General features: G+C 46.4%; 1 protein-coding gene across 3 annotated transcripts; it reads left to right on the plus strand.

Annotated features, from left to right (window-relative positions):
• Positions 1 to 1634: 1634 nt before the first annotated feature.
• NFYA (nuclear transcription factor Y subunit alpha) lies at positions 1635 to 25245 on the plus strand. 3 transcript variants are annotated; one of them, XM_030221381.1, is made up of 10 exons: positions 1635 to 1774; positions 2938 to 3067; positions 5076 to 5162; positions 5391 to 5537; positions 6670 to 6801; positions 6915 to 7020; positions 12902 to 13068; positions 14066 to 14239; positions 15897 to 15998; positions 23581 to 25245. In XM_030221381.1, exons 2-10 carry the CDS (start codon positions 2993 to 2995, stop codon positions 23632 to 23634), a joined length of 1044 nt encoding a protein of 347 aa, XP_030077241.1. In that variant the 5' UTR covers positions 1635 to 1774; positions 2938 to 2992; the 3' UTR covers positions 23635 to 25245. The 3 variants fall into 3 exon arrangements, with proteins under 3 accessions (XP_030077241.1, XP_030077239.1, XP_030077240.1); XM_030221379.1 differs by lacking the exon at positions 5076 to 5162; XM_030221380.1 differs by lacking the exon at positions 5076 to 5162 and having other exon boundaries at positions 12908 to 13068.
• The last annotated feature ends 891 nt before the right edge of the window (positions 25246 to 26136 follow it).

Below are 26136 nucleotides of genomic sequence, written 5' to 3' on the forward strand. Positions count from 1 at the left end.
ATAAATCCATTTGTTCCAAATGTGCTGATATAAGATGAATAGCACTATCGTGTGGGATTTTGGTATACAAAGATACCACCTCCGTAGATACTAGTTGTACAGATGCAATATCAGGATCTTGAAGCATTTGGATGAGATGACCTGAGTCACGAACGTAAGAATCAATATGAAGGAGACTTGGGTTGTAGGTAAAAATCTAAATATTGTGACAGTAATTCATGAAGCGAGTTTGTCCCTGACACCATTGGTTTAAATTAAAAAGCTGTCAACTACGTTAAGAAAACACAACCCTTTATTTATCCTCACCTTTTTAAGGCACTGCCTATCCAACTACAACCGCTTTAGACTTGGCCATTATTTCTCTATATAAAAGGCAAATCTGAGGAAAGGGGGAGTAGGAGGAGTAGGCTCTTGAACAACACCAGTAGGTGATGTAGATAGGTACAATCTCTTTATTTAAATATACACTCGACTCAACAGAGCCGTGTTTCGGCGCTACAGACGCCTTCTTCAGGAGTCTTGCGATATATAAATATACGAATATTAAGCTCAAAGAGAATGAAAGCAAGGCTTCTTCTACAATTGTAATCCACTGCCGATGCAGGAAAAAAAGCTCAGCGTATTCAATTGCACTTCTGCATTGGCAGTGGATTACAATTGTAGAAGATGCCTTGCTTTCATTCTCTTTGAGCTTAATATTCGTATATTTATATATCGCAAGACTCCTGAAGAAGGCGTCTGTAGCGCCGAAACACGGCTCTGTTGAGTCGAGTGTACATTCAAATAAAGAGATTGTACCTATCTACGTCGCCTACTGGTGTTGTTCAAGAGCCTACTCCTCCTACTCCCCCTTTCCTCAGATTCTACTTTTCGTAGGAATTTGTGTACCTCCACCCTTGTGGTGGTTTGGCTTGCTTGTCTATATAAAAGGCAACACCAACGTTCTATGAAGCCTCCAGACGGAAGTGTGAAGGGGGAGAGATATCCGGTTTCCCCATGAGTGTCTGCCCCGCCCTCTCTGTAACACAAACAGTCAGTGAAGGAAAACAGCAGAGCAGGAAATCAAATCGCTGGCTCTGTAACAGTGAAGGACTCAGAGGGGGGGAGGGGAGAGAGGGCAGGGACACACACACTCCCACATGCACACAGAAGAAAACCTTGCTAGCCCCCCGTTTCATTTGCATCAGAAACGGGGCTTTTTTTTTACTAGTTTCCAATAATCTTGTGCTATTGTTTTGGGTGAGCGAAAATGGCGACAAGCTCCGCCTACTGGCTTCAGCCCATATGAACAGTCGACATAGGATCAGGTCGTTCTCTATGTAACCTCCTTAAGGACAGTAGATGGCATGGATGGGCAGACTGGTCTTTCTCTGCTTTCATCTTCTGCCCCAGTTACCTTTGCATTTTACGCTATTCAGCCATCGCTGTGCGCAGGAGGCGCCGCTGCCCATCCTCCCTCCTCCTGCTCTCTATGGTGGTGGTGGTGGTAACTGTTAATGATGACCGAGCACAGATAGCAGTCGACGAGTGTGTCGTGTACTGCGCCTGCGCAAACTACAGGCTTTGAGTGGGAGGGGGGAGAGGAGCAGAGTAGGGCGGGGTTGCGTGACGCGCCTGCGCGGCTGAAGGGGTTGAGTGGCTGGCCGGCGCGCGCAGGGTCTCGCGCGCCTCTTTGTCCTGGTTCGCCATTTTGCGCGAATGAGACGCTGATTGGGCTTCGGCCTCCGGTACTAGAGCCAATCAGCGCGGGAAGGGAACCGGGGAGCGCGGCACGGTGAGTGCGAGCAGCCAATATGGAGCCCCCGCTGGCCGGGCGCAGCGCCGGGATTGGCGCGTCCGAGTGACCAGTCAGGAGGCCACAGGCCCCGGATGAAATGTGGCGGGCCGGAGGGGAGCCCGGAGGAGATGGCGCTGACCGGAGGCCCCGTCGCTCCCCCTCCGCTCTGACCGGCTCTTGTGATGCTTTTCTGGTATTGGGTCCCGGGATCAACCTGGTCTTCGTTGCTTAAGATTCCCATGAAGGGGCTTTAAAATAAACGAGAAAAGAAGCAACGTCAAATCACAAGATCAAATGAAAAGTAGAGCCCCGTAGCTACACCTCAATTTGGTGTGGGGGGTGGGGTGACACGTGTTGCTCTGCCTCTCTGCCCCCCCCCCCAAGTCCCACCAGCAGAAGCCACCTACCTTGCTCCCCACCCCCACCCTCGATTTCACTAAAGCATGTGCCTGGTGGCAAACAGCACTGGAGGAAGACTTCTGCTGGCAGGGGTGGAGTAGCAGTGGGCTTTGATCCTGGCTACCTGGATTTCATTCCCACTGCAGCTCCTTGTGACCTTGGACAAATCACTTAACCCTCCATTGCACCAGGCATGAAAAACGTAGATTGTGTGCAGTCTAGTGTCAGAAAAAGTACCTTTGTATGAACTAGTGGTGGAGCCTGGGGACCCTGAGGGGGGTCCCAGCCTCCCCCTGCCACAGATTGTTCATATTTGAATCTAAATCACTTCTGCTGAATACAAATAATGAAAAATACTATTTGGCCAAATACAAATACCAGCCATTCATCTTTTATTGTTTACGTTAAAGCTCAAGTGTCTATTTCAGTAGGATTTAGAAGAGTAGAGCCCTGGATTATTTGAATTCAAATAGATTCAGCTGAATGTGAATAAGGCATTTGTATTTGATTCAGATCCAAATATTCAATATTCCCTTAATCGTAAGTACATCTTAATAGTGGTGCTCAATACAGCTGACAGCATTTCGGTCACGTTTACGTTCCAAAGGCAGACAAAGGACCATTTTCAAGGGGATACAATGGTTCAATGTCCGGTCTCATTGGCTTGTACCTTGAAAACCTACAAATGTTTGTGTCAGTAATATTAGTTGTTTCTGATAGTGAACTACTGTTAGGTTTTACTCTCTTCTCATTAATACTAGGTATCCAGAACAAGCTGTGCTGCACACTTAGAACTCAGTAAAGGACAAGGGCGACATGGAGCAATACACAACCAACAGTAACAGCTCAACAGAGCAAATTGTTGTTCAGGCTGGCCAAATCCAACCGCAGGTGAGCTGGAAAGAGTTCAAGGAATGGAATGAAACACTTCCAGGCATTCCAAATAGAAAAAGGTGTTTATTTTATCTATCTGAGGGGCAGTGTTTCAGTGGTGACAAAAACCTTTCATTATGACATAAGGCAGTGGTTCCCAAATCGGTCCTGAAGGCACCCCCCGCCGGTCAGGTTATCCACAGTGAATATTCAAGAGAGATTTCCATGTGCTGCCTCCTCTGTATGTCACTTGTGAATATTAATTGTGGATATCCTGAAAACCTGACTGGCTGGAGTGCCTCCAGTACCAGGTTTGGGAACTGCGGTGTCCTAAAGCAGAAAAATTGCAACCACAATAGGCGCTATGCTTGTCTCAAATAGCTAAAAAAAAAATTTCATATACACAAGTAATAGTTAAACAGAGTGCTAATTAAAAAAAAAAAGAGCCTTCTTATATCACCTAATAATTCTTCTATTTATGAGAATACTTTGACTTAAGTGTCCAGTTTAGAATTATAAAGCTGAAATGCTGGTTCTTAGTAGGCCCACAAGAACCTGTTCTATCCAGACTGCCTGAAATTTTCATGCAACTGATTTATGGGGGTTTAAAGTAGTTAACACCTGATAGAAGAGTACACTTCTGTTCTATTCTATGTTTATACCTACAATAGAAAGTTCAAGTAAATCTGAGATCCTACAAGAAAAATTACTACTAGCCCAATAACCTTTGACATCCTCAGTAGGTATTACTTCAAATATTTGTAGAATCAATCGTCATATATTATTTTTCAAAAATTCTTTAAGACTTTAATCTGAGCAGGAATGCTATTCCATATTTTTCAAGCTTGAAAAGGAGAAAGACTGTTAACTAAACGACTAAAGCAAGTACCCTTCATCAAAGGGAAGCTCAGTTGCACAGAGGTAGAAAAACATGAATTCCTAACACTGGGTTAGATCAATAAATAAAAATGTTGATACTAATCCGTTCCACATCTTAAAATTCAGACAAATGTCGACCTGTATATGAGCCAGGCCACCAATGCAATGAAGTGAACAGTGGAAACTTTTGAGCTGTAAAAAATTTAGCCTCAGTATTTTGTAGAAGCTGGAGGTTGTACATCATGTGAAATTTCACATAGTTTAGTGAGATAGAATTAGGGCTCGAACCAGGAGTCTAACGTGTGATGAAAATAAGATGTAATCGTTCTTGGCCAAGTTTTTTATGTTTTGTTTTAAAGAAATCTCTTCTAACAGGGGTATTTACCTGAGGTTCTGTTAAACCTGAGTCTAGGATTATACCCAAGACTTTAGAAGATTTATTGATAGGCAGAGACTTGTTGATTTTAAGTTCAAGGCTTGTTTGGAGCGATTTACTGTAAAATGGCTGTGTACACTTGCACTTATATGTTGCTCATGCTTTGTGGTGGACCAGAAGATATATCCTTCAGCACAGAGGTTTAGTAGCTGTTCTGCTGCGTTATCTGTATATTGTGCTATAACTTGTAGCATTTATGAAACAGTTGTCAAACAAATAATTTGCTCATCATATGTTTGTCTGTGCCAGATTGATAAGTTGGGTGCTCCCCTTGCTCTTATGCTGAGTCTTCTGTAGCCTTTACTATTGGATGGTGAAAAAGTAATTTTCATATATTTCTTACACTGTCAAAACACATGCAGGTGTAGTCAAATTTCTTTCACAGTACTGCGAAGTTGATACTGTCACTTTTCTGACTGGATTACAGAAATTTAGAGGGTCAACAAAAGTATCATTTTGGCTATCAGTGACCAGGGTCTGACTGCATTATTTTTGAGTTTTGGTCTAGCTTTATTCTGTTGCCCAAGACCAGAATAGATTGATACAAGTAAAGATACTCCTTTTTACTAGCCACCTGCTTTTCCTCCCTCCTACTTTTCCACCTTTTTTTTACGTGTCCTGGTTCACTTCCTGCTTTTCTCTCCCTTGTATGTTTGAGTTGTGAATTTCTTGCTGTCGACAGTTTTCTATGTCTTCTTGTTCCTGTTCCAGCAGCAGGGCACTGTCACTGCTGTCCAGTTACAGACAGAAGCCCAGGTGGCATCGGCCTCAGGCCAGCAAGTGCAGACCCTCCAGGTAGTGGTCATCATTCTATCTCTGTCCTTGTGCTTGTTTTTCAGCCTAATGCATGATGACTCATTCACCTGTCTTGCACATTTCCATCTGTTCTAGTCTTCTGTATTTGTAATGCCTGAAGAAAAGCAGCAACTTGTGAATGTAACATTTGTGTAGTACAACTGCTAGTAGTAATTATTCTTGCTGCCGTCCTTCTGCCTGATATCCTTACAGTGTGTTTTTTTTCTGTAGGTCCAGGGGCAGCCACTGATGGTGCAAGTCAGTGGTGGTCAGCTAATCACATCTACTGGCCAGCCAATCATGGTGCAGGCTGTGCCTGGCAGCCAGGGTCAAGCTATAATGCAGGTGCCTGTTTCTGGAGCACAAGGACTCCAGCAGGTCAGTGTGTATGATTGGATAAGATATTCTGGACTAATGCTGCATATGACATAGTTTTGGGTTATGTTTTTTATGAACATATTGGCATCCTGTTCCTTGAGGGGTTAACAGACGTTTTCAGGGCTGTAGCAACTTCAGACATAGATGCGTGCAGTTCCATACCTTAAGGTTTGCATTTGAATATCAGGTATGCTGAAATTTAGTGAATGTCCTGTTACGGATTAGTTTTCGGACAAGATGAATGGAGCTAAGATGGAAAAGAAGCACACATGTTTCTGAGGCATTGACAATGGTGTGTTGAGTCAGTGTATTCACCAACTTGGGAAAAAGGATTATCACTGTGCACAGTTACTACTGTAAGCTGTTTGCTCATCATTGTTTTCATATTATTAATGGTGAGAGGTTTATGGTGCCAGTAAGTCTTTTAATGAGCTACTGTTACTTTCTCTCTCAGACAGCACAGAATGAAGAAGGTTCTGTTTTGTTTTGTTTTGTTTCCTCCCTTGTGGTTCCAGTTCTGCTACAACCAGCCTCTACTGGATGATGGGCCCATGAATTTTCATTTGTAACTTGCCATGGTATTTACCTTCGTTTTGCTTCCTTAGCCCCAGTTCTTTCTGGAAGTCTGTACATCTGCACCTTACGCCCCAGCCACTGGATTTTGCCATTGAGCAATAGTTGCTGTCATCTTTGCTGCTGTTAACCTTCCTGTCTCCGCTTCCTGAGGGAATGTGAATTCTGCACCTCTGAAAAAAGCAAAAAGAAGCTATCTTACAATGAAAAGTCCTCAATGGGGCTGTTTCAAGGTGTCATTCATAACCTGTACCTCTCTCATCCCCAGCACCAGTTACTTGTAGGTCAGAAGCCAAGCCCAGGGGTTGAACTTGGCTCTTCTGCGTTGTCTTGCTGTCAGGCCAGACCAGCCCTAGGGATTTTATGTAGTAATACAGGAAGTTCTTCTGCTTCTGTCTCCTGTAGTTGTTACAGTAGAGGTTGCTAATAAAACTGCTATACTTTGGGGCTGAAGGTATAATGTATTTGTAGCTTAGTATAGTTCTCTGAGCAGCTGCAGAACACTGATGTGCTTCCAACAGATGATTCAGGCTTTGCTTTATTTCACTTTCTGCAACAGATTCAGTTGGTGCAGCCAGGGCAGATCCAGATTCAAGGAGGGCAGGCTGTCCAGGTTCAGGGTCAGCAAGGACAGACACAGCAAATAATCATTCAGCAGCCACAGACGGCAGTCACAGCAGGTCAGAACCAGGTATGTACCTCCTAGATGACATGTGCAGGGACTTGTTTCTGAGAGACTTCTGTGAATGAGGTTCTGAGGATAAGGGGAACTGTTGTCTTTTTTTTTTTTTTTTTTCTCTTCAGAACCAGCAGCAGATAACAGTTCAGGGACAGCAGGTGGCACAGACTGCAGAAGGACAAACTATTGTTTACCAGCCTGTGAATGCAGATGGAACAATTCTGCAACAAGGTGCGGGCCCTGGGTACCCCAGCCATGTTTGATATGCTTCTGCCAGCATCTGTTAAGTATTACTGATATGAGTGGCTGCATAAGTCGTCTTTCCCTATCATCAAGCCGATTAATCCATAGACTGGTGGGTTGTGTCCATCTACCAGCAGGTGGAGATAGAGAGCAATCTTTTGCCTCCCTATATGTGGTCATGTGCTGCCGGAAATTCCCCAGTATGTTCTCTATCTCAGCAGGTGTGTTGTCACACAGCAGCAGCTCTGGCTATGTCTCCAAGCCTAATTGTTTAGGTTTTGTTGAGTACCTGGGGTTGAGGGCTGTTCGTGAGCAAGTGCAAACCTGGTGGTGCCAGGTCCCTCCTTTTCTCCCCCCTCCCGCTGGCTCCGTTAAAAAAAAAAAATTTTAAACATTCAAAAAGGACGTCCATTTGCAGCTGCTCACTGGAACAAGTCGTCGCTGCTCGGAGCAAGAAGCAGGTAATTTTTACCTTTTACTAGCGGGCAGGGGGTTCCCCGAACGGTCTCCACGTGGCTATGGCCTCGGATGGCAAGGGCTCGAAAAGACGCTCCCCGGAATGCGTTCGCGCGCCTAGCGGGGAAGCGGGGGGATCGAAGGTAGAGTCGCCCTTTTTGGGCGCCCTTTCGGAACCGGGAGAGTTCACCGGTTTTTCCTGCAACGCGGCGGCCTTTCCCGCCTTAGGCGCCCATCCCCCACATGACCGGCAACGCGGCTCGGTCGGCTTCTTGGGCCGCCCTCGAGATGGGAGACGTTAACGGCTTGGGCGCCCTTGAATCGGGCGACAGTAAGAAGTCGGCGAAATTAAAACGCCCTTCTTCCCGTGCGGCTCCTTCTCGGAGTTTCACGCTGGACTCCATTTTGGACGCGCAACACGCCTCTCCTCTGCTACTGGGAGCGCAGATGGAGGGCGCCTCTAGGGCCGTGGCACAGGCTGCAGAAATGCACAGACTGGGGGGGTTTCTCCCCTGAGTTCATTTTGCTGCTGCATCAGGCCTTTCTTATGCAGAACACTGCCCCTGCCCACCTCTCTGATCGGGGTGATGAGGCCTCTATGCTTAAGCGCCCTCGGGTGGATCTTCCACCCTCAGGGGGACTCTGTCTCCTCTGATGTGGATGACGGCAGCGTGTCTGAGTTCTCCCAGAGATCCTTAGCGGAATCGATGGAAGAGACTGATCCTCGCTCGGATGGAGCGGACGACCCCTCTGCAGCGCGGCTTTTTCGCTCATAGGATTTGCCCAACCTGCTTGTGCAGGCCATGAGCATTTTGAAGATTGCCTCTCCGGAGGAAGGCTCTCTCTCAGCCTCTACTGGCTCCGCCATTATGCTGGGAATGAAGCGCCCGCCTAGAACCTTCCACGTTCATGAAGCCATGCAGACCTTAATTTCAGCGCAATGGGATGCCCCTGAGGCGAGCCTGAAAGTAGCCAGGGCTATGTCCCGTCTGTACCCCTTTCCTGAGGGGGAACGGGAAGCCTTTGTCTGGCCCACGGTAGATTCCTTAATCACTGCCGTGACTAAGAAAAAGGCGCTACCGGTGGAAGGTGGCACTGCCCTGAAGGACGCCCAAGACAGGAGAATGGAGGCGGCCTTAAAGTCGTCCTTTGAGGCAGCCACTCTGAGTTTGCAAACCCCGGCGTGCCTGACTGTTTTGCAGCAGGCTTCCCCCTCGGACCCTTCCTTGAGGGCGGAATGGCCGACCCTGGAGTCGGGTTTGGCCTACTTGGCAGACTTGCTGTATGATGTTTTGAGAGCCTGGGCCAAGGGCATGGCTCAGACAGTCTCTGCGCGGCGGTGGCTCTGGCTTAAGCACTGGTCTGCTGACCATGCCTCTAAATCTCGCCTAGCCAAGCTGCCTTTTAAAGGCAAGCTGCTCTTTGAGGGCGAGCTGGACAAGATCATGACGGAGCTCGGCACGTCCAAGGGCAAGAGGTTGCCGGAGGTCAGGACTCGGGCCAGCAGTGGCCGTCTTGGTCCCTCTAAGGGCCGATTCCAGGAAGCCTGTCGGTATCGCCCGGGCAAGTCGGCCTCCTCTGCCTCCGTTTCCTTCAAACGGAACTTCTCCCCCAAGCAGCATTCCTTTCGTAGGGACTGCCGTCCCGGAGGTTCGTCCTCCGGCCCGCCCCCAGGGTCGCGTACCCAATGACGGGGACCTGGTCCATGGCCCAGTGCAGATAGGAGGGAGGTTGTCCTCGTTTCTGGGCGAGTGGACCAGGGTAACTTCAGACGCTTGGGGTCTGGAAGTCATCAGAGACGGCTAAAAGGAGTTCTGCCGACCCCTAAGAGGCGGGTTTGTAAACTCTCCTTGCAAGTCTTGGGTCAGAACAGCTGCTGTGCAGCAGACTTTGAGCAGCCTGATCCGCCTGGGCGCGGTGGTCCCGGTGCCAGTAGATCAGCTTGGCAAGGGGCGCTACTCCATTTACTTTGTGGTGCCTATTCTCGACCTCAAGGGAGTCAATCAGGCCTTGAAAGTTCGGCACTTCCGGATGGAGACCCTCCGCTCCGTAATAGCTGCGGTGAAAAAGGGAGAATTCCTGGCCTTCCTGGACATCAAGGAAGCTTACCTACATATTCTCATCTGGCCGCCTCATCAGCGCTTTCTGCGCTTTGCAGTGCTGGGCCGACACTTCCAGTTCAGAGCCCTCCCGTTCGGGTTGGTTACGGCTCCGCGGACCTTCTCCAAAGTAATGGTGGTCATCGCGGCCTTCCTCCGCAAGGAGGGAGTGCAAGTCCATCCCTATCTGGACAACTGGCTGATCCAAGCCCCTTCCTATGCGGAGTGCGGGAGAGCTACAGACAGGGTCATTGCTCTTCTGAGCTCCCTGGGATGGATCATCAACTGGGAGAAAAGCCAGCTGCGCCCGACTCAGTCCCTGGAGTATCTGGGAGTTCGATTCGACACCCAAGTGGGCAGAGTGTTCCTGCCGGACAACCGGGGCGTCAAGCTTCAGACCCAGGTGGACCAGTTCCTAGCCTCCTCTACTCTTTGAGCTTGGGACTATGTGCAGCTGTTGGGCTCCATGACGGCCACGATGGAGGTAGTGCCCTGGGCCAGGGCTCATATGAGACCACTACAGCACTCTCTTCTGCGGCGGTGGACTCCAGACATGGAGGATTACGCTGTACGCCTTCCTTTGGATCCAGTGGTGCGAAAGGCGCTGAGCTGGTGGCTGAGGCCAGGCAAGCTGTCCACAGGAATGCCTCTTATGACCCCGGAGTGGGTTGTCGTCACGACGGACGCCTGCTTGATGGGCTGGGGAGCCCACTGCCTGGGACGGACATCGCAGGGGCTCTGGTCTCCTGCAGAGACGAAATGGTCCATCAACCTCCTGGAGCTCCGAGCCATTCGGTTGGCGCTTCTAGAGTTTCTCCCGGTACTGGTGCTGAGGCCTGTACGGGTCCTGTCGGACAATGCCACGTCTGTGGCCTATGTCAATCGCCAGGGAGGTACCAGGAGCGCCCCTCTAGCCAAGGAGGCCATGAAGCTATGCCTGTGGGCGGAAGCGAATCTGGAACAGCTGTCGGCGGCCCACATTGCGGGAGTCATGAATGTCAAGGCGGACTTTCTCAGTCGCCATACCTTGGATCCCGGAGAGTGGCAACTGTCTGCTCGGGCGTTCTTGGACATCACGAAACGCTGGGGCCGGCTGAGCCTGGATCTGATGGCGTCCTCGGCCAATTGCCGCGTTTGTTCAGCAGAGGACGGGACCATCGATCTCTGGGAGTCGATGCTCTGCTCCAGCAGTGGCCGGCACAGGAACTTCTCTACGTGTTCCCGCCCTGGCCCATGATGGGCAGGGTGCTAGGCCGGGTGGCAAAGCATCCGGGCCGGGTGATCCTGGTGGGTCTGGATTGGCCCAGACGTCCCTGGTATGCGGACTTAGTCAGACTTTCGGTGGACGGCCCTCTGCGGCTGCCAGCGGAGCGGGGCCTCTTACATCAGGGTCCCGGGGTGATGGAAGATCCCTCCCCCTTTGGTCTTACGGCCTGGCTCTTGAGCAGAAGCGGCTGAGGAAGAAGGGCTTCTCAGACAAGGTCATCGCCACTATGCTGAGAGCGAGGAAGCGCTCTACTTCCACCACTTATGCCAGGGTTTGGCGTACCTTTGCCTCGTGCTGCGAGGCAGGCTCTGTATCGCTCTTCACTGCTCCAATATCTTCAGTGTTGGCGTTCCTGCAAGAGGGGCTGGAGAAAGGCCTGTCGCTCAGTTCGCTGAAAGTCCAGATGGCGGCTCTAGCTTGCTTCAGGGGTCGTCTGAAGGGTGCTTCACAGCTGGATGTGGTACGCTTTCTCAAAGGAGTTAATCACCTGCGCCCCCCTCTGCACTCGATAGTGCCAACATGGAATCTCAATCTGGTGCTACGGACCTTGCAGAAGCCGCCCTTCGAGCCCTTGCCAAGGGCATCGCTGAAGGACCTGACGTTGAAAGCAGTCTTCCTGGTGGCTATCACATCAGCCAGAAGAGTTTCTGAGCTCCAGGCGCTCTCGTGTAGAGAACCGTTCCTGCGATTCACTGAGGCAGGAGTATCGATTTGCCCAGTGCCTTCCTTCCTGCCCAAGATTGTTTCTCGATTCCATGTGAATCAGCAGCTTTACCTACCCTCCTTTCGTAGGGAGGATTACCCAGAGGAGTACCCTGCGCTCAAGTACCTGGATGTTAGACGGGTCGTCATCAGATACTTGGAAGTGACCAATGATTTCCGGAAGTCGGATCATCTGTTGTGCTTTTCGCAGGCCCTTGTAAGGGTCTGCAGGCATCTAAGCCTACGGTGGCACGTTGGGTCAAGGAGACGATCGCATCAGCTTATGTGGCGGCAGGGAAGATTCCACCTATTCAGCTGAAGGCACACTCTACTAGAGCACAAGCAGCCTCAATGGCGGAGTCCAGATCTGTCTCCTTGGAAGAGATTTGCAGAGCGGCTACTTGGTCATCGGCTCGTACCTTCTCACGACATTACCACTTGGTTGTGGCTGCTCGGGCCGAGGCCCAGTTTGGGGCTTCAGTTTTGCGTTCAGGGATTTCCATGTCCCGCCCTGGGTGAGTACTGCTTCGGTACATCCCACCAGTCTATGGATTGATCGGCTTGATGATAGGGAAGGTAAAATTATGTATCATACCTGATAATTTTCTTTCCCTTAATCATAGCCGATCAATCCATAGCCCCTCCCAGATATCTGTATTGTTTGTGTTCTGGTTATATTTCAGGTTCAAGTTCAGTCTTCATTTCCTGTTCACGAGGACTTCATGTTCAAGTTCTTCCAATTGAAGTCTCTTCGAGTTGAGACGATTTTGTGTTAGAGTGAGCTGCTGCTTCCTCTCCCCTTGTTTTGGCGGGGGCTGGATTGATAACTAAATTATGCTAGCGCTCCCTCCCGCTTTGTGCGGCTGTAGGGTAGCTTTGTATCCCTCCCGCTTCGGCGGTGTTAGGGTAAGCCAGCTCCTCCCGCGGTTGCGGTAGCAGGATAAGCCAGTTCCCCCCGCGTCGGCGGGTGTGGTTTCCCGGCCACCGCCCCGGCAGTGGTGCGCTGGAATATTTCCCCTCCCCCGCTTCGGCGGTGGTGAGCTGGGCAGAGTGTCCCTTGGTGGGTGTAATTCTCTAAGTGCTGAGTCCTGCGGATGGAGCTTTGATATCGACATACTGGGGAATTTCCGGCAGCACATGACCACATATAGGGAGGCCAAAGATTGCTCTCTATCTCCACCTGCTGGTAGATGGACACAACCCACCAGTCTATGGATTGATCGGCTATGATTAAGGGAAAGAAAATTATCAGGTATGATACATAATTTTACCTTTTCTGTGTTCTTTGAGTGCTGACTGTAATCACAAATGGGATTAATGTTCTTCCCTCTGGTCTATGTGTTAGTTACAGTGCCCGTCACAGGCATGATCACCATTCCAGCTTCCAGTTTGGCAGGAGCGCAGATTGTGCAAGCAGGAGCTAACACGAGTACTACAAGCAGTGGGCAGGGGACAGTCACTGTGACATTACCTGTCACTGGTAATGTGGTGAATTCTGGCGGCATGGTCATGGTATGTGTAATAAAAGAAAACACTTCTATATACTGTCCGATCCCATTAGTACAAGCTAGTTTACCAAAGAAAACAGATTAATGCAATCACTTCATCATAAAACTATAAAATCTTACATACTTATTTGTTCATAAATATTAAAAAAAATAACTGTCTTAACTTACAAAATTTAAAATAATTATTTTTTTCACTTCTTATTTTCCACTGGATGAGAATTCCATAAGTTGGGGAGAACCACACTAAACGTTTTCTTACAAATAGAAACCAGTCAAATTAGAATTTATTATTTCTAAGCCACCCTTATCCAGAGTGGAGTACAACAAAATGTACCTAAAAAGCATACAATTCATAATAAACAGCTGTACAAGAAACAGTAGGAAGTTCAAACTTTTTTAAGTGTATTAAATGAGTAGAGACCAAAATTAATCTAGTTTTCAATAATGATAGTATATGGGATTTGTCCATTGTACTTAATATTTTAAAAGCAAAACAAAGAAGCATAAATTCAGTGTGAGTGGCCACTGGTAACCGATGCAGGTTTCTTAAAAGTGGGGTAAGGTGCTCAAATTGAGGTTTATATAGGATAATGTTCACCACGGTGTGCTTACTTTTTCTGAGCCTTCCTGCGTGCCAGTTTGCATCATGACTCTTGTCGTTGAAATACCTTTACTATGGAAGTTTTTCACTTTACTGTAATTTGTTCAAGCTGTTTTCCTTATTCTTTTCTTAGCAAGTACATTTTGTGTGTCAAGCCTCTGTGCAGGGTTTGTGTTACAGGCCCTGTATCAGTTTAGTGCGTTTCTCTGAACTGTGACATCCTAGCTATCAGTGTCCTTATGAAGCTGCAGTCTCCAGAAGTGAACAGACATCTTTCTAGTAATCTTTTGCTTTTTTTTTCTTTCTGTTTTGTGCATATAAACTAACAACAAAAGCTAATATTATGCTCATTCCTAGACCTTTCTTGTAATACCATACAATTTCTAATGCTCACATACAGATGGTACCTGGAGCAGGGTCTGTACCAGCTATACAGAGGATCCCATTACCTGGGGCTGAAATGTTGGAAGAGGAACCTCTCTATGTGAATGCCAAACAGTACCACCGGATCTTGAAGAGGAGACAGGCCAGAGCTAAACTTGAGGCAGAGGGAAAAATTCCTAAAGAGAGGAGGGTAAGCCCTAGGGTAGGGGAGGGGCAGCTGTGATTTTTCTAAGGGAAACATATATTGGATCCTTGTGCCCCCCCCCCCCCCCCCCACCACCAGTGTAGTTGGCTGGCAAGAAGGAGAACCCTCAGAGTTTCTGTAGTCTTGTTGGCCAGAATTCTCCACAGTGTCTCTTACATTGCTTTCTTCCTACCTCCCTCTCTTCCTTGGTGCTGTTGCTCCTGAGCCTCCTTGTTTCTCTTCCCTTCAAAGGGGAGGGTCTGTGACTGACCCCGGTCTTTTTTCCCTCTAATCCAGCAGTAGGGCAGACTGGGGGATGAGAGATTGGGGGATTATGGGCCGAGATTGACCCTGTTATCGTCCTGTTTTCAAGACCAGCAATGGTACAGGCTCCGGGGGTGGAATGCTGTGATTGACTTGGATGGTGGGGGGGCGACAGAGTCAGCGACATGCAGATTCCCAGGGGGAAGGGGATGGCCACAGTTGTCAGCTTCCCAACAGCAGCTGTGGCAGTATAAGTGGGTCCCAGGTCCACAGTTGGCTTGGATTTCATCTTGGAGCTTGGACATGAAGTGAAGCTGTTATCACTGTTGAAGCTTCACATTTTGTAACAGTCTTATTGTGATGTTTTCTTATAACGTGGTGATGGTAACACATTTCCCTTTTAGGTTATTTCCATGCTCTGGCTAGTACTCTGCTGTTATAGAGGAATTGATGGTGGACTTGGTTGTGAATGTTGAGGCTGTGAGACCTCTGGTTTTAACTCAATTTAAAACTAATAGGATCACTTTTTCTGGGTAAATTAGTACAAATCAGTGCACAACATCTAATCACGTATTAGCTGTTCTAGTCTTATCTATTTATTAATTGAAGACTCGGAGGCGATCAAGGTCCATATTTTTCAAATATTTAGTTAATGCTGCTCATTCTAGTGTTCGTCCTCGGAACTTGTCATCAGTATTGTTCAGCGCATCAAAAATGATATCCAGCAGCCTTTAAAAGTGCCCTCTATAAATTGGAGTCATTTTTCTCAGAATTCCATTTTTTGGACTGATCGTTCTTCTCTCTTTCATTATGGGGCTCATTTTCAAAGCACTTCGCCTTCCAAAGTTCCATAGAAACCTATGGAACTTTGGAAGGCTAAGTGCTTTGAAAATATGCCTCTATATTACACTATATTTCTATACCGTTAATACTGTTCAAAGTGGTTTACAAAGCAATAACCAAGACATACACTTGGGAATCGCATCAAAACAAACTTCTTAAAAAGCATAGTCTTCAAATTTCTCTTGAATAAAGGAAACTAGACAAAGTATTAAAACATGGTTGGCAGTTCTTTCCAAAAGTTAGGAGCCTGATAAGCTAGTTAAGTGTTATTTGTGTGAAAAGAATTTGGTGTTCATCTGTTTTCACACTGTAGGAACTATTCCTTTTCCAGTGGAATTAAGTATGTATGTTTGTGTCACTTAAGAGTTAGCACAGCAAAGGAACAAATGGAGTGGAGAATACAAGACAGGTCAGGGAAGGTTGGGAGGACATGACATTTTTCTGCTATTATCCAATAAACACCTATAAGGTTCCCCCTCCCCCAATGGGGATGTTTTTATTGCTGTAAATCTAAAATCAGCCTATGTATAATCATCAGTAAATTACATCGTTTTAGAAATACTTGCATGAGTCCCGGCATCGGCATGCTATGGCCCGGAAGCGTGGAGAAGGTGGGCGTTTTTTCTCTCCGAAGGAAAAGGACAGCCCACATTTACAGGTAAGATGTTTTCTCCTTCAGTCACTGATATTATCCAGTTAAGAGTGTGAAGCAGGTACTAAGTTTAATTGGAAACGAGCTATAGTCCTCTTAAGATAAGGGCAGGTTATACATTCTTTATCGTTTTCAAATGGGGCCACACACAGGCTCCCTGGTCATCCTAATAGATAGCTGGAAATCTTAAGAGACTAACTACAGCTTTTCATAGAAAATGCAGATGTGACTTTTTTATTATTATTACATTTGTATCCCGCATTATCCCACCTTTTTGCAGGCTCAATGTGGCTTACAATTCATCGTGGATACTGGAAATAGAACTACTACTACTACTTGACATTTCTATAGCGCTACTATACAGCGCTGTACAATTTAACAAAAAGGACAGTCCCTGCTCAAAGGAGCTTACAATCTAAAGAATGTACATTTGGTTTTACAGCAAGTTTTGGGTACATGATGGTGAAATACATAATATTGGAAATAGAAAAGAGTATACATTTGTTTTAGCAGAAGTTTTGGGTACATGATGGTGAAATACATTCATTGTACCATTACATTGTGTGTAATTCATTGTCCCACACTTTGAGAGCCTCATCAGCTGGTTTATGGTTTCACCTGTTCAGCATAAGATTGTTAAACAAGGAATGATGCTGTGAACTGTAGGCCAAACCCTTCCCTGGAAGATTCTTATGTCTCTTGTGGATGGGGAAAAGGCCTAAGTATTAAACATTGGGCTGAGGTCTCATCTTGCTCAATTCCACGCAGTCATCTACCTGTATCCATAGGTGTTGACTTGCTTACCTGGGTTATGAATGCATTTGTCTGTGTTTAGTTCAGCGAGGCTGAGAGCCTACCCTTCCATAAAATGCTGAAAGCAGGATGCAGTCGTTGGGGGGGGGGGGGGGGGGGTGGGGGGTGGAGGCAGTAATACTTAACCTAAAAACAGTTTTTCTTTAGGCTAAACATTGGCAAATGGAATTTAATGTAGACATCTGGGTAAAAATCCATCCTACCATTCCTTAGAGTTCCTCCGGAGTAAACAGCTTTATTATTTGTTCTCACAGGCTGCCCCCAGCCCCCTCGTCTTCTCCTTTCCAAGATAAAAAAAAACACACCTCACTTTTTACAGCTTTCTTTCTATGATGTCCCAATCTTCTTGCCATTCCAACTGATTTTCTCTGTACCTTTAAACTGCATGCCTGAGAGGGGCTACCAGTGCAAGACAGCTCTCTGATTTATCCTCAGTACCCTGCCAGATTACTCCAACATACAGTTTACTCTGACTGCTGCAGCTCACTGATCCATGGTAATTCCAGAGTCCCTCTACTAACAGCAATTCCTCAGAGTGAATACTAGCAACATAAGAAGAAATTAGGTCTTACCTGCTAATTTGCTTTCCTTTAGCCCCTCCGGACTGGCCCAGAATATGACTAATGGGTTGTACACGCCTTCCAGCAGGTGGAGACTGAGAACTCTGACTCTCATGAGAGCCAATAAGAGCCCTGGCTAGCTAGAGAGTGTTTCAGTCTTCTCAGTCTCCAGCAGGTGGAAAGTGGTGAGCTCTCCAGTCTCTTACTATTTTCTTCCTTTTTGTTTTTCTGCTTTCTCTTCTGAGTTAAAAAAAAAACAAAAAAGTGAAATTGCATCTTCTTTGCTGTTTTCTTTTCTGCACTGTGCATCAGCGTTACTTTTAGTTGCAGAGGCTGAGGACCATAGGGGTACTTGAACAGCCTCGGGGGTGTTGCACAACCTTGGTGCCAGAGGCGTTTTGCACTGACCTCGTCCCCTTTGCAGGAAGTGTGCTCGCAGGCTGAGGAGAGACAGCCACATTAAAAAAAACAAAACAGAAGCAGGGGAGCAGCTCTAACTGGTTTGGGTGGAGACTGTCTTTTCTCGTCTTGAGGGGTTTTTCTAGTTTGTAAAAAAAAAAAAAAAGCCATGACGGAAAAGCTCCGGGACCTGTAAGTACTGCATTGCCAAGTAGGTACCTTTTGGTTCCTCTTTCGTCGAAGATAGCATCTACGCCTGGGATCGCAGTCTCCGGTAATTGACATGGATACGTTTTCCTCACAGGCTTTGGTTTTGGTGGGAAACTCCACCATCTTACAGCAACAGCCAGCTTCTTTGGAGCAGCCCTCTACTATACCACCGCAGTTGTCTGTACCTTCTGTGTTGTCTGTTCCTGAACAGGAGGTGATTCCTGAAAGAGGGTTCCCTCCTGCATTTGTACTACAAATGTATAGGGCTTTTCTTTTGCAGAAATCAGCACCCTCTTCAGCTCTCATGTCTGATGTTCCAGGACAGCTTCTGTCCTCTCTCAAAAGGCCTTGGGTTTCTTGGAATTTACAGGAGAAACTTGCTACAGACACGGATCCTGACATGCCTTTCCTGGAGGAGGATGGTGGCATAGGGGATACAGAATTCTCAGAGGATTCTGGGTCTGTGGAACCAGTTGCTGATATGCTCCTTCCTGGAGATGATCCCTCTGTGGTGAGGATCTTTTCATAAAGAAGATTTACAAGAGCTCATCTTCTTGGTATCTTCTACCTTAAACTTTGAGGAAGAGTCCGTGGCCATGCAGGGAGTGTAAGGCTGATCTTCTAGTCAAGGGATTAGAGAGGCTAGCAAGACCTTTTCTATTCATCAGAACATCAGGGATGTCATCCAAGCACAGTGAGATGTGCCAGATGCTCTGTTTTGCCTTTCTAGACCCATGGATCATCTCTATCCGGTTCCAGTTCAGGACAAATCTCTGCTCAAGCCTCCAGTGGTTGATACAGTGGTCTCCGTGGCTACTAAGTGAAATACAGTGCCTGTGGATGGAAGCTTGGTTTTGAAGGATGTACAGTACCGGTGTGTAGAGTCCCATTTGAAGAATAGTTTTGATGTCTCTGCTCTGGTGATACAGGCAGCTATCTGTGGTTTCCTAGTGGCCAGGGCTTGCTTTCGCTGGTCCAAGTGAGCCTTAGGACATCGGGTGACTTCTTGATTGATGAGGAGGTTGTGAAGATTGAGATGGGATCTACTTTCCTAGCATATACCTTATATGATTTGCCGAGAGCTTCTTCTAAGTCGATGGCCTTCAGGGGTGGCCGCATGTCGATCTATTTGGCTTCGGATCTGGTCGGCGGATGCGGCTTCTAAGTCTTTCAAGGTTCCTTTTTGTTTGGTGAGGGTTTGGACAAGTTGGTTAGGAGTCTCAGAGATACTAAGGTTCCTTAACTGCCGGAAGATTGTCCTCAGTCGGCAGGTTGTGTGTCTGGACGAGACTGTGGCTGGGATTTTCTTCATTTCCAAGCTGGCAGAGGGGCCCCTCTTCAGAGGTTTTAGTTTTTTCAGAGGTCGCAATCCTTTCATGTTTCCTGGCATGGAGGCAGAGATGCAGGATCTTTCTTTCAATCCCCTGCCCGTCCTTCCCAATTAAGTTCTCCGGGCCCAGTCCACTTTTCTGAACAATATTCGAACTTGGCGTGTTTTTGAATTTTGTGTGCTGATCGAGCTGTTTCTCTGCTTTGAGCTTCAGTGTATTACGTATTGGATTTTTTGCAGGACGGTTTTGACAAAGTCTTAGCCCATGCTTCTCTAAAAGTGAAGATTGCAGTGTTGTCCTGTTTTCGTGGACGCATCAAAGGAAAGTTCCTAGCTAGTTGGAGGAAGGTTATTTTCTTCAAGGAGTGAGTCTGATCCGTCTTCCTTAGAACATAAGAGTAGCAGTACTGGGTCAGACCAATGGTCCATCTAGCCCAGTATCCTGTTTCCAACAGTTGCCAAACTGGGTCACAAGTACCTGGCAGAAACCTTCTAGATTCATGTTCCTGGCTTGGGATCTCCTTTTGAGCCTTTGTTAATGTTCCCTTAAAAATTTGACTCTGACGGTATTTTTGGTGGCCATGGCCTCTGCCAGGCGTGTTTCGGAATTGCAAGTGTTTTCCTGCAAGTTGTATTTTCTGGAGTTTTCTAAAAAAAAAAAAAAAGCAGGTAAGTTTACGCCCCGTACCTTCTTTCCTTCCCGTGATCTTGTTGCAATTTCATTTAAACCAGGCAGTGGTTTCTAGGTGGCTTAAGGAGATGATTGCTTTAGCTTATCTGCTTTCTGGTAAATCTGTTCCAGAAGGCGTAAAAACGGACTCTACTAGAGGACAGGCTGCGTCCTGCGCTGAGCATTTCTTGGTGCCTCCTTTGGAAATCTGTAAAGCGTCAATGTGGTCTTTCTTTCATTCTTTATCCAAGCATTACCAAATTGATGTACAGTGTTAGGATGTAGTTTTTGGTGTGACTGTACTTACGGCGGGGTTATTAGGCTCCCTCTCTTGAGTGCACTGCTCTGTTAGTTCCCATCAGTCATATTCTGGGCCTGTCCGGAGGGACGCTAAGGAACAAGAAATTAGGTCTTATCTGCTAATATGCTTTTGTTTAGTCCCTCCAGACTGGCCCAGATCCCTCCCGCTATCAAGATTCTATGGTTATTCGTTCATTTACTGTTGATCAGATTCTTTTGGTTTCGCACAGAGCTTCAAGCATTTGTGTTTTATCTACAGTTTTAAAAATAAATAAAATGAAGACAGAGACTTGATTTCCAGACACACATTATTCAAAGTGATTCACCTACTAAGGGTAGGTGTCAGTGTCCTATGGTGGCAGTTCAAGTTCCTCGGTTGCGCAGGCAATGTTCTTTCTGCTTTTCTATCCTGCTTTAAGGTCATACTGAAACTATTTCTAGCTAGCCAGGGCTCTTATTGGCTCTCATGAGAGTCAGAATTCTCAGTCTCCACCTGCTGGAAGGCGTGTACAACCCATTAGTCATATTCTGGGCCAGTCCGGAGGGGCTAAAGGAAAGCAAATTAGCAGGTAAGACCTAATTTCTTCTTATGTTGCTAGTATTCACTCTGAGGAATTGCTGTTAGTAGAGGGACTCTGGAATTACCATGGATCAGTGAGCTGCAGCAGTCAGAGTAAACTGTATGTTGGAGTAATCTGGCAGGGTACTGAGGATAAATCAGAGAGCTGTCTTGCACTGGTAGCCCCTCTCAGGCATGCAGTTTAAAGGTACAGAGAAAATCAGTTGGAATGGCAAGAAGATTGGGACATCATAGAAAGAAAGCTGTAAAAAGTGAGGTGTGTTTTTTTTTATCTTGGAAAGGAGAAGACGAGGGGGCTGGGGGCAGCCTGTGAGAACAAATAATAAAGCTGTTTACTCTGACAAAAAATACCAGGACCAGGTGGTATCCAGTGAAAATCTGGTTTGAGGAACAGCCTAGTGCAGGGCTACTCAATCTGGACTGCCAGACCTTCTTGTGTGGGTGCCGTATTTTCTTGGTCCTGACACCGTGGCCAGAAATGCTGGCATCTCTCCCTCTCCTTTACCTTGATGGGCGATTGGCAGCTGCAGTGATTTTAAGTAGGGAGCTGCTGGCTGGATCCAGGGCTTTCCCTCAGCCATGTTCTGATGAAACTTATGTTTCTGTGCAGGTGGGATGCAAGTGAGGGAAAGCCCTAGATCCAGCCATCAGCTGCCTGCTTGAATCACCGTGGCTAACAATTGCCTTTGAAGGTACAAGAGGGATTGGGGAGGAAAAGATGCTGATATTCTAGATATATGAGCATAACCCAATGTCCTGCTTCTAATGGTGACCAATCCAGTAAGAAGTACCTGGCGGAAACTGAATTAATACCAACATTCCATGCTACCAATCCTGGGTCAAGCAGTGGCTTCCCCAGTATCCATCTCAATAGCAGACTATGGACATTTCTTCCAGGAACTTGTCCAAACCTTTTTTTAAACTCAGATACACTAACCACTGTTAACATATCCTCCGGTAGCGAGTTCCAGAGCTTAACTATTCTTTGAGTGAAAAAATATTTCCTCCTATTTGTTGTAAAATTATTTCCATGTAATTTCATGGAGTGTCCCCTGGTCTTTGTACTTTTTGAAGAGTGAAAAATCGATTCACTTTTAAAAGTTCTACGCCACTCAGGATTTTATAGGGCTACTCAACAGGAGAGCAAGAGTATGTGTTTGGCGTAGAGAGAGAAGACGTTGCATGTGGGGGGGGGGGGGGGGGCTAAGAGAATTGACAGGAAGGATGGGAATAAACAATATCAGTAAGATTGCGTGTAAAGGGAGGAACCCAAGGTTGGAGAGGTAAGTGTGTGAGGGTAGAAGGGAAGAGGACAAAAAGGTTATTGGGGGGGGGGGGGGGGGGCGGGCAGTGAGAAAAGAGCAAGGGAGAGAATGTATGGATGTGGTAAAGATCTGAACTGGGAAGTAAGACCGAGTCTGTGATAAGCAAAAGAGAGAATAAGAATCTGTGTAGGGCAATGAGAAGAGGGAAAGATGTTTCTGGTTCTCCACACACAACATGGTGAGCAACCGTGGTCTAGTGGTTAGAGAGCAGGGGAAGTCAGGGTTCCAATGTTGCTTTTTCCATTGACGCTCTTGGCATCTGTGGGCGTCATTTCATCCCCTCCTCCCCTTTGCCTCAGGTGCAGACTTAAGCTCTCATTTTAGTAATTTGAGTTAAGCAGATAGGGGTCTGCACAGGCTTTTCCCTTGTGCTAAACTAAGGCTGCCAGCTGGATCCAGAGTCACAGGACAAGACTGATCCAGTCCTGGGTTTACCCTGTTCTTGTCTCAGGCTTTTTTGAGGTCAGATACAGTCCTTGTCTCCACTACCTCCACTGGGAGGTGGTTGTTCTCATCTGCCACACTTTCTGTGAAGTATTTCTTTGCATTACTCCTGTTTATTCCCTTTTAAATTATACCCTCTCATTCCATAACTTTCAGTTGTAATTAATCTCTTGTGCATTTATGCCATGAAGATATTTAACGTTAAACAATTTTTTATTAACATTTTCAACTCAAAATACATCTCAAATATCAATAACAATTCTCAGTCAAAAAATACAGCACCATCCCCTCATCCCGCTATTTCCCCAAACATCTATCCACCCCTCCCTCCACAATACCTGTCAACATTAGGCACCGGAAGCCTGGATTCTTATGGTCTCCGGTAGCCATAAAAAAAGTCCCCCTCCCTCCACCTCCCGCCTAACGTTAATCAAGCTTAGGGCACCCTATTTCTGTCTCGTTCCTATTTTACAAGATCATAGAATATTTAAGATAAGGCTCGTAACCTTTGGTGATGAATTCTGCAGATAACTTGACCAAACCAACATGAATTGCTTTTTACTTTTTAGAGAACCACGAGCCTCTTGTGCTTCCCAGGTAAGAAGCTGATGCAGTTGGTTCCTCCATTTCCAATAAGTTGGTAGTTCAAAAGCAACCCACAACTGTAAAATACATTTTGAAGCTACAAGACACATTACATGCAGTAGACGCTTACCCTCTGTATCCTTTCCTCTACAAGCCCCTGTCCTATCAAAAACCAATTGTTCAGGAGAACCTAGAATATTAACCTCTAATATAGCAGCTATGTATCTAGCTAGCAAGATCGAAAATGGTCTGATTCTAGGAAGCCCAGAAGGAATGATGATAAAGTATTTTCTGTACTAAGCATTTGAGGTGGTTGTATATTGATAGCCATAGAATCACTTTTTCACAGTGATGTTTCTTTTATTTGTGCAGGATTCTCAGGGAAGTGATGACGGTATGGGACAGATTATCCGGGTGTCTCCCTAACAACATCATCAAATAAAGAAAGTGATTACACTTCCCGTCTCCATGGACAGCACAAACTTGTGTGACCAGCAGTTGTTCTGAGGCATGGAGCATGAGGTGCCTGTGTCACATTCTCAGTAACTTGTCTTTTGCCTGCAGCGGGCAGTAACAAGGTAATCCTGCTGCCACCCTTCTGATGAGACAGTAATTTTCAGCTGGTCTCCAGGAGGCTTGATAGACTTGGAAAAGGAATACACCTTCACTCAGTGGGCAGTAAAGCAACTGGATTTACAGAGCTACTGTGCTCCTCTGATTCTAAAGATGTGATGCCCTCTGGGTCCCTAGTCCCAGGCAGGCTGGTAGAACCAGCACTGCAGTAGTGATGTGTGTGTGTAAAGCATGTACTCGGCTGGACATCAATGTCCTGCTACTGGTTACTGCGAATAGCAGAGATGAGAAGACTGATGTGTGAACGGAGGATTTCTGGACCATTCGTAGTGTTCTGATCAGCAGAAAGCTGATAAGAGAGGGCTAGTTTTGAATCAGCTGACAGTGGATTCAGTGACTGCTCATTGTGCCAGCTTATGCTTTTAGGAATGAATGTCTTACATGTGGATAGTGACAAGGTGTCATGAAATAACTCTGCACTTAGAGCAGGCAGATGTTTTATGTATTTAACTGCTTGAAAAGCTTCTGTGGGATTTATTGTCTTGGAGTAAGTTTTTCTTTTTGGGGGGGAGGGGGGAGGGAGGTTTCTTCTTACCCTGCAACTTCTTCAAGCCTTTTGGGTATGTGATTCCATGAGCTTTCATTTGTGACTACTCAGAGGTTTTCCTTCCCATTTTTTTTTTTTATCCCTCTCCTATGTAGTTAAATAATTGCACAAATGGTTTTTATCCAGGGACCTCAGGAACCCAGCTCATGTGCATCATGTCTGGCAGTTTTTAGGACTCCCCTCTCTAGCTGTAAGCACTGCCTGCCCAGTGTTACTCTCTGAAACACTTGCACTTATCCCTCTACCCTGCGTCTCTCTTTGTGTGGCATTAATCGGAACTGTCCTTACAGATCCTGTGGGTATAAGGAGCAGAGAATTCAGGCTGCCTGTTTTTGCAGCCATTCTTTAATTGGTGTCGGTATGAAGAGAAGATTGAATGAGGAATGACTTTCCTTCTCTTTTTCCTCATGGGGTTCTTACATTGAAAGACGATCTGGTTTGTAATCCGTCTTTGACCTTATACAACATAGATCTGGTGAGCTGTATTTCATGATTCTAGGAAACTGTGGCTGGCAGATTTGGGGCATCACCAAAGAGTGGAGGATGTGGGGTTTCTAGCTTGTTTATATTATTCTGAACAGATTGTGGTTGGCTTTTTTTTTTTTTTTTTTAATTCAGGAAAAATGGATCCTGTGCTACAGGTAGGTGAGTGAGTTAGACCACACACCTGTACAGTCATGGAACAGTCAAACTGTGCATCAACATTGAGAAGGATCAAAGTCTTTGCATGGTCACACATGATGTAGGGGTGGGCAAATTTGTTACAGAAGGCAAAAGTGTATATAGAGAATGTTTATAATTTTTATATGCTCTTTTTTCCAAGTGTAATTTTGTCTTTATTAGCTGTGCTTGTAAGTACTGTGTACATTCTCCAGCTAATAATAAAAGTTTGTAAACTAACTTGAAAGGCTATTTCTGTGATAGGATTGAAGTTGTTTACATTCATCAGGTAACTAAAATATTTGGTTTAGGTTGCTGGTGACTGACAGTTCACACACCTAGAGCAACAAAACCAAAATGCACAGTAACAGAGCCTCCCCCCCCCCCCCCAGTTGAAAGGAGGGGGTGGCTAATGCACCTCTGGTCTCCCCTTTCACCCTCCCCATCTCCCCGCCACCTTTTTCTACTACTCTTTCAAACCCCCCACCCACACACAAGCAGCTGTCAGCTCTCCATGCTGGAGACATACTGCCTCTTCTGCTCTTTAGTCTATGCTGGCTGCTTGACATTTATAAACCAAAAATATTTTAGCTATAATCTGTAGCCAGATTGCGCTTGTTATTATCTTACTAGTAAAAAAGCCCCGTTTCTGATGCAAATGAAACGGGGGCTAGCAATGTTTTCTTCTGTGTGCATGTGGGAGTGTTTGTGTCCCTGCCCTCTGGCCTGTCTCCCCTCCCCCCTCTGAGTCCTTCACTGTTACAGAGCCAGCGATTTGATTTCGTGCTCTGCTGTTTTCCTTCACTGACTGTGTTACAGAGAGGGCGGGGCAGACACTCATAGGGAAACCGGATATCTCGCCCCCTTCACACTTCTGGCTGGAGGCTTCATAGAACGTTGGTGTTGCCTTTTATATAGAGAGATGAGCTGCTGAGATGCAGAAAAGGTGGGAGAGTCTGCCTCCCCTCCCATAATCTACTCCCCCTTTCTCACACTGGAGGCCACTATCATTGAAAAATAGAAAAATGTGAGGAAGTGACATCACTAAGAGCGATGGCCGTTTAAGCCCACAGCTCCTTGCTCCCTGG

The sequence above is a fragment of the Microcaecilia unicolor genome, chromosome 12, assembly GCF_901765095.1.
Source record: "Microcaecilia unicolor chromosome 12, aMicUni1.1, whole genome shotgun sequence".
NCBI lineage: Eukaryota > Metazoa > Chordata > Amphibia > Gymnophiona > Siphonopidae > Microcaecilia > Microcaecilia unicolor.

Excerpts from the sequence above, each read along its gene's own strand:
- NFYA (XM_030221381.1), top strand. The coding sequence starts at position 2,993 with ATGGAGCAATACACAACCAACAGTAACAGCTCAACAGAGCAAATTGTT. Across the intron at positions 6,802-6,914 it reads TCACAGCAGGTCAGAACCAG|AACCAGCAGCAGATAACAGT; the intron begins GTATGTACCTCC and ends TTTTCTCTTCAG. Across the intron at positions 15,999-23,580 it reads AGGACAGCCCACATTTACAG|GATTCTCAGGGAAGTGATGA; the intron begins GTAAGATGTTTT and ends TTATTTGTGCAG.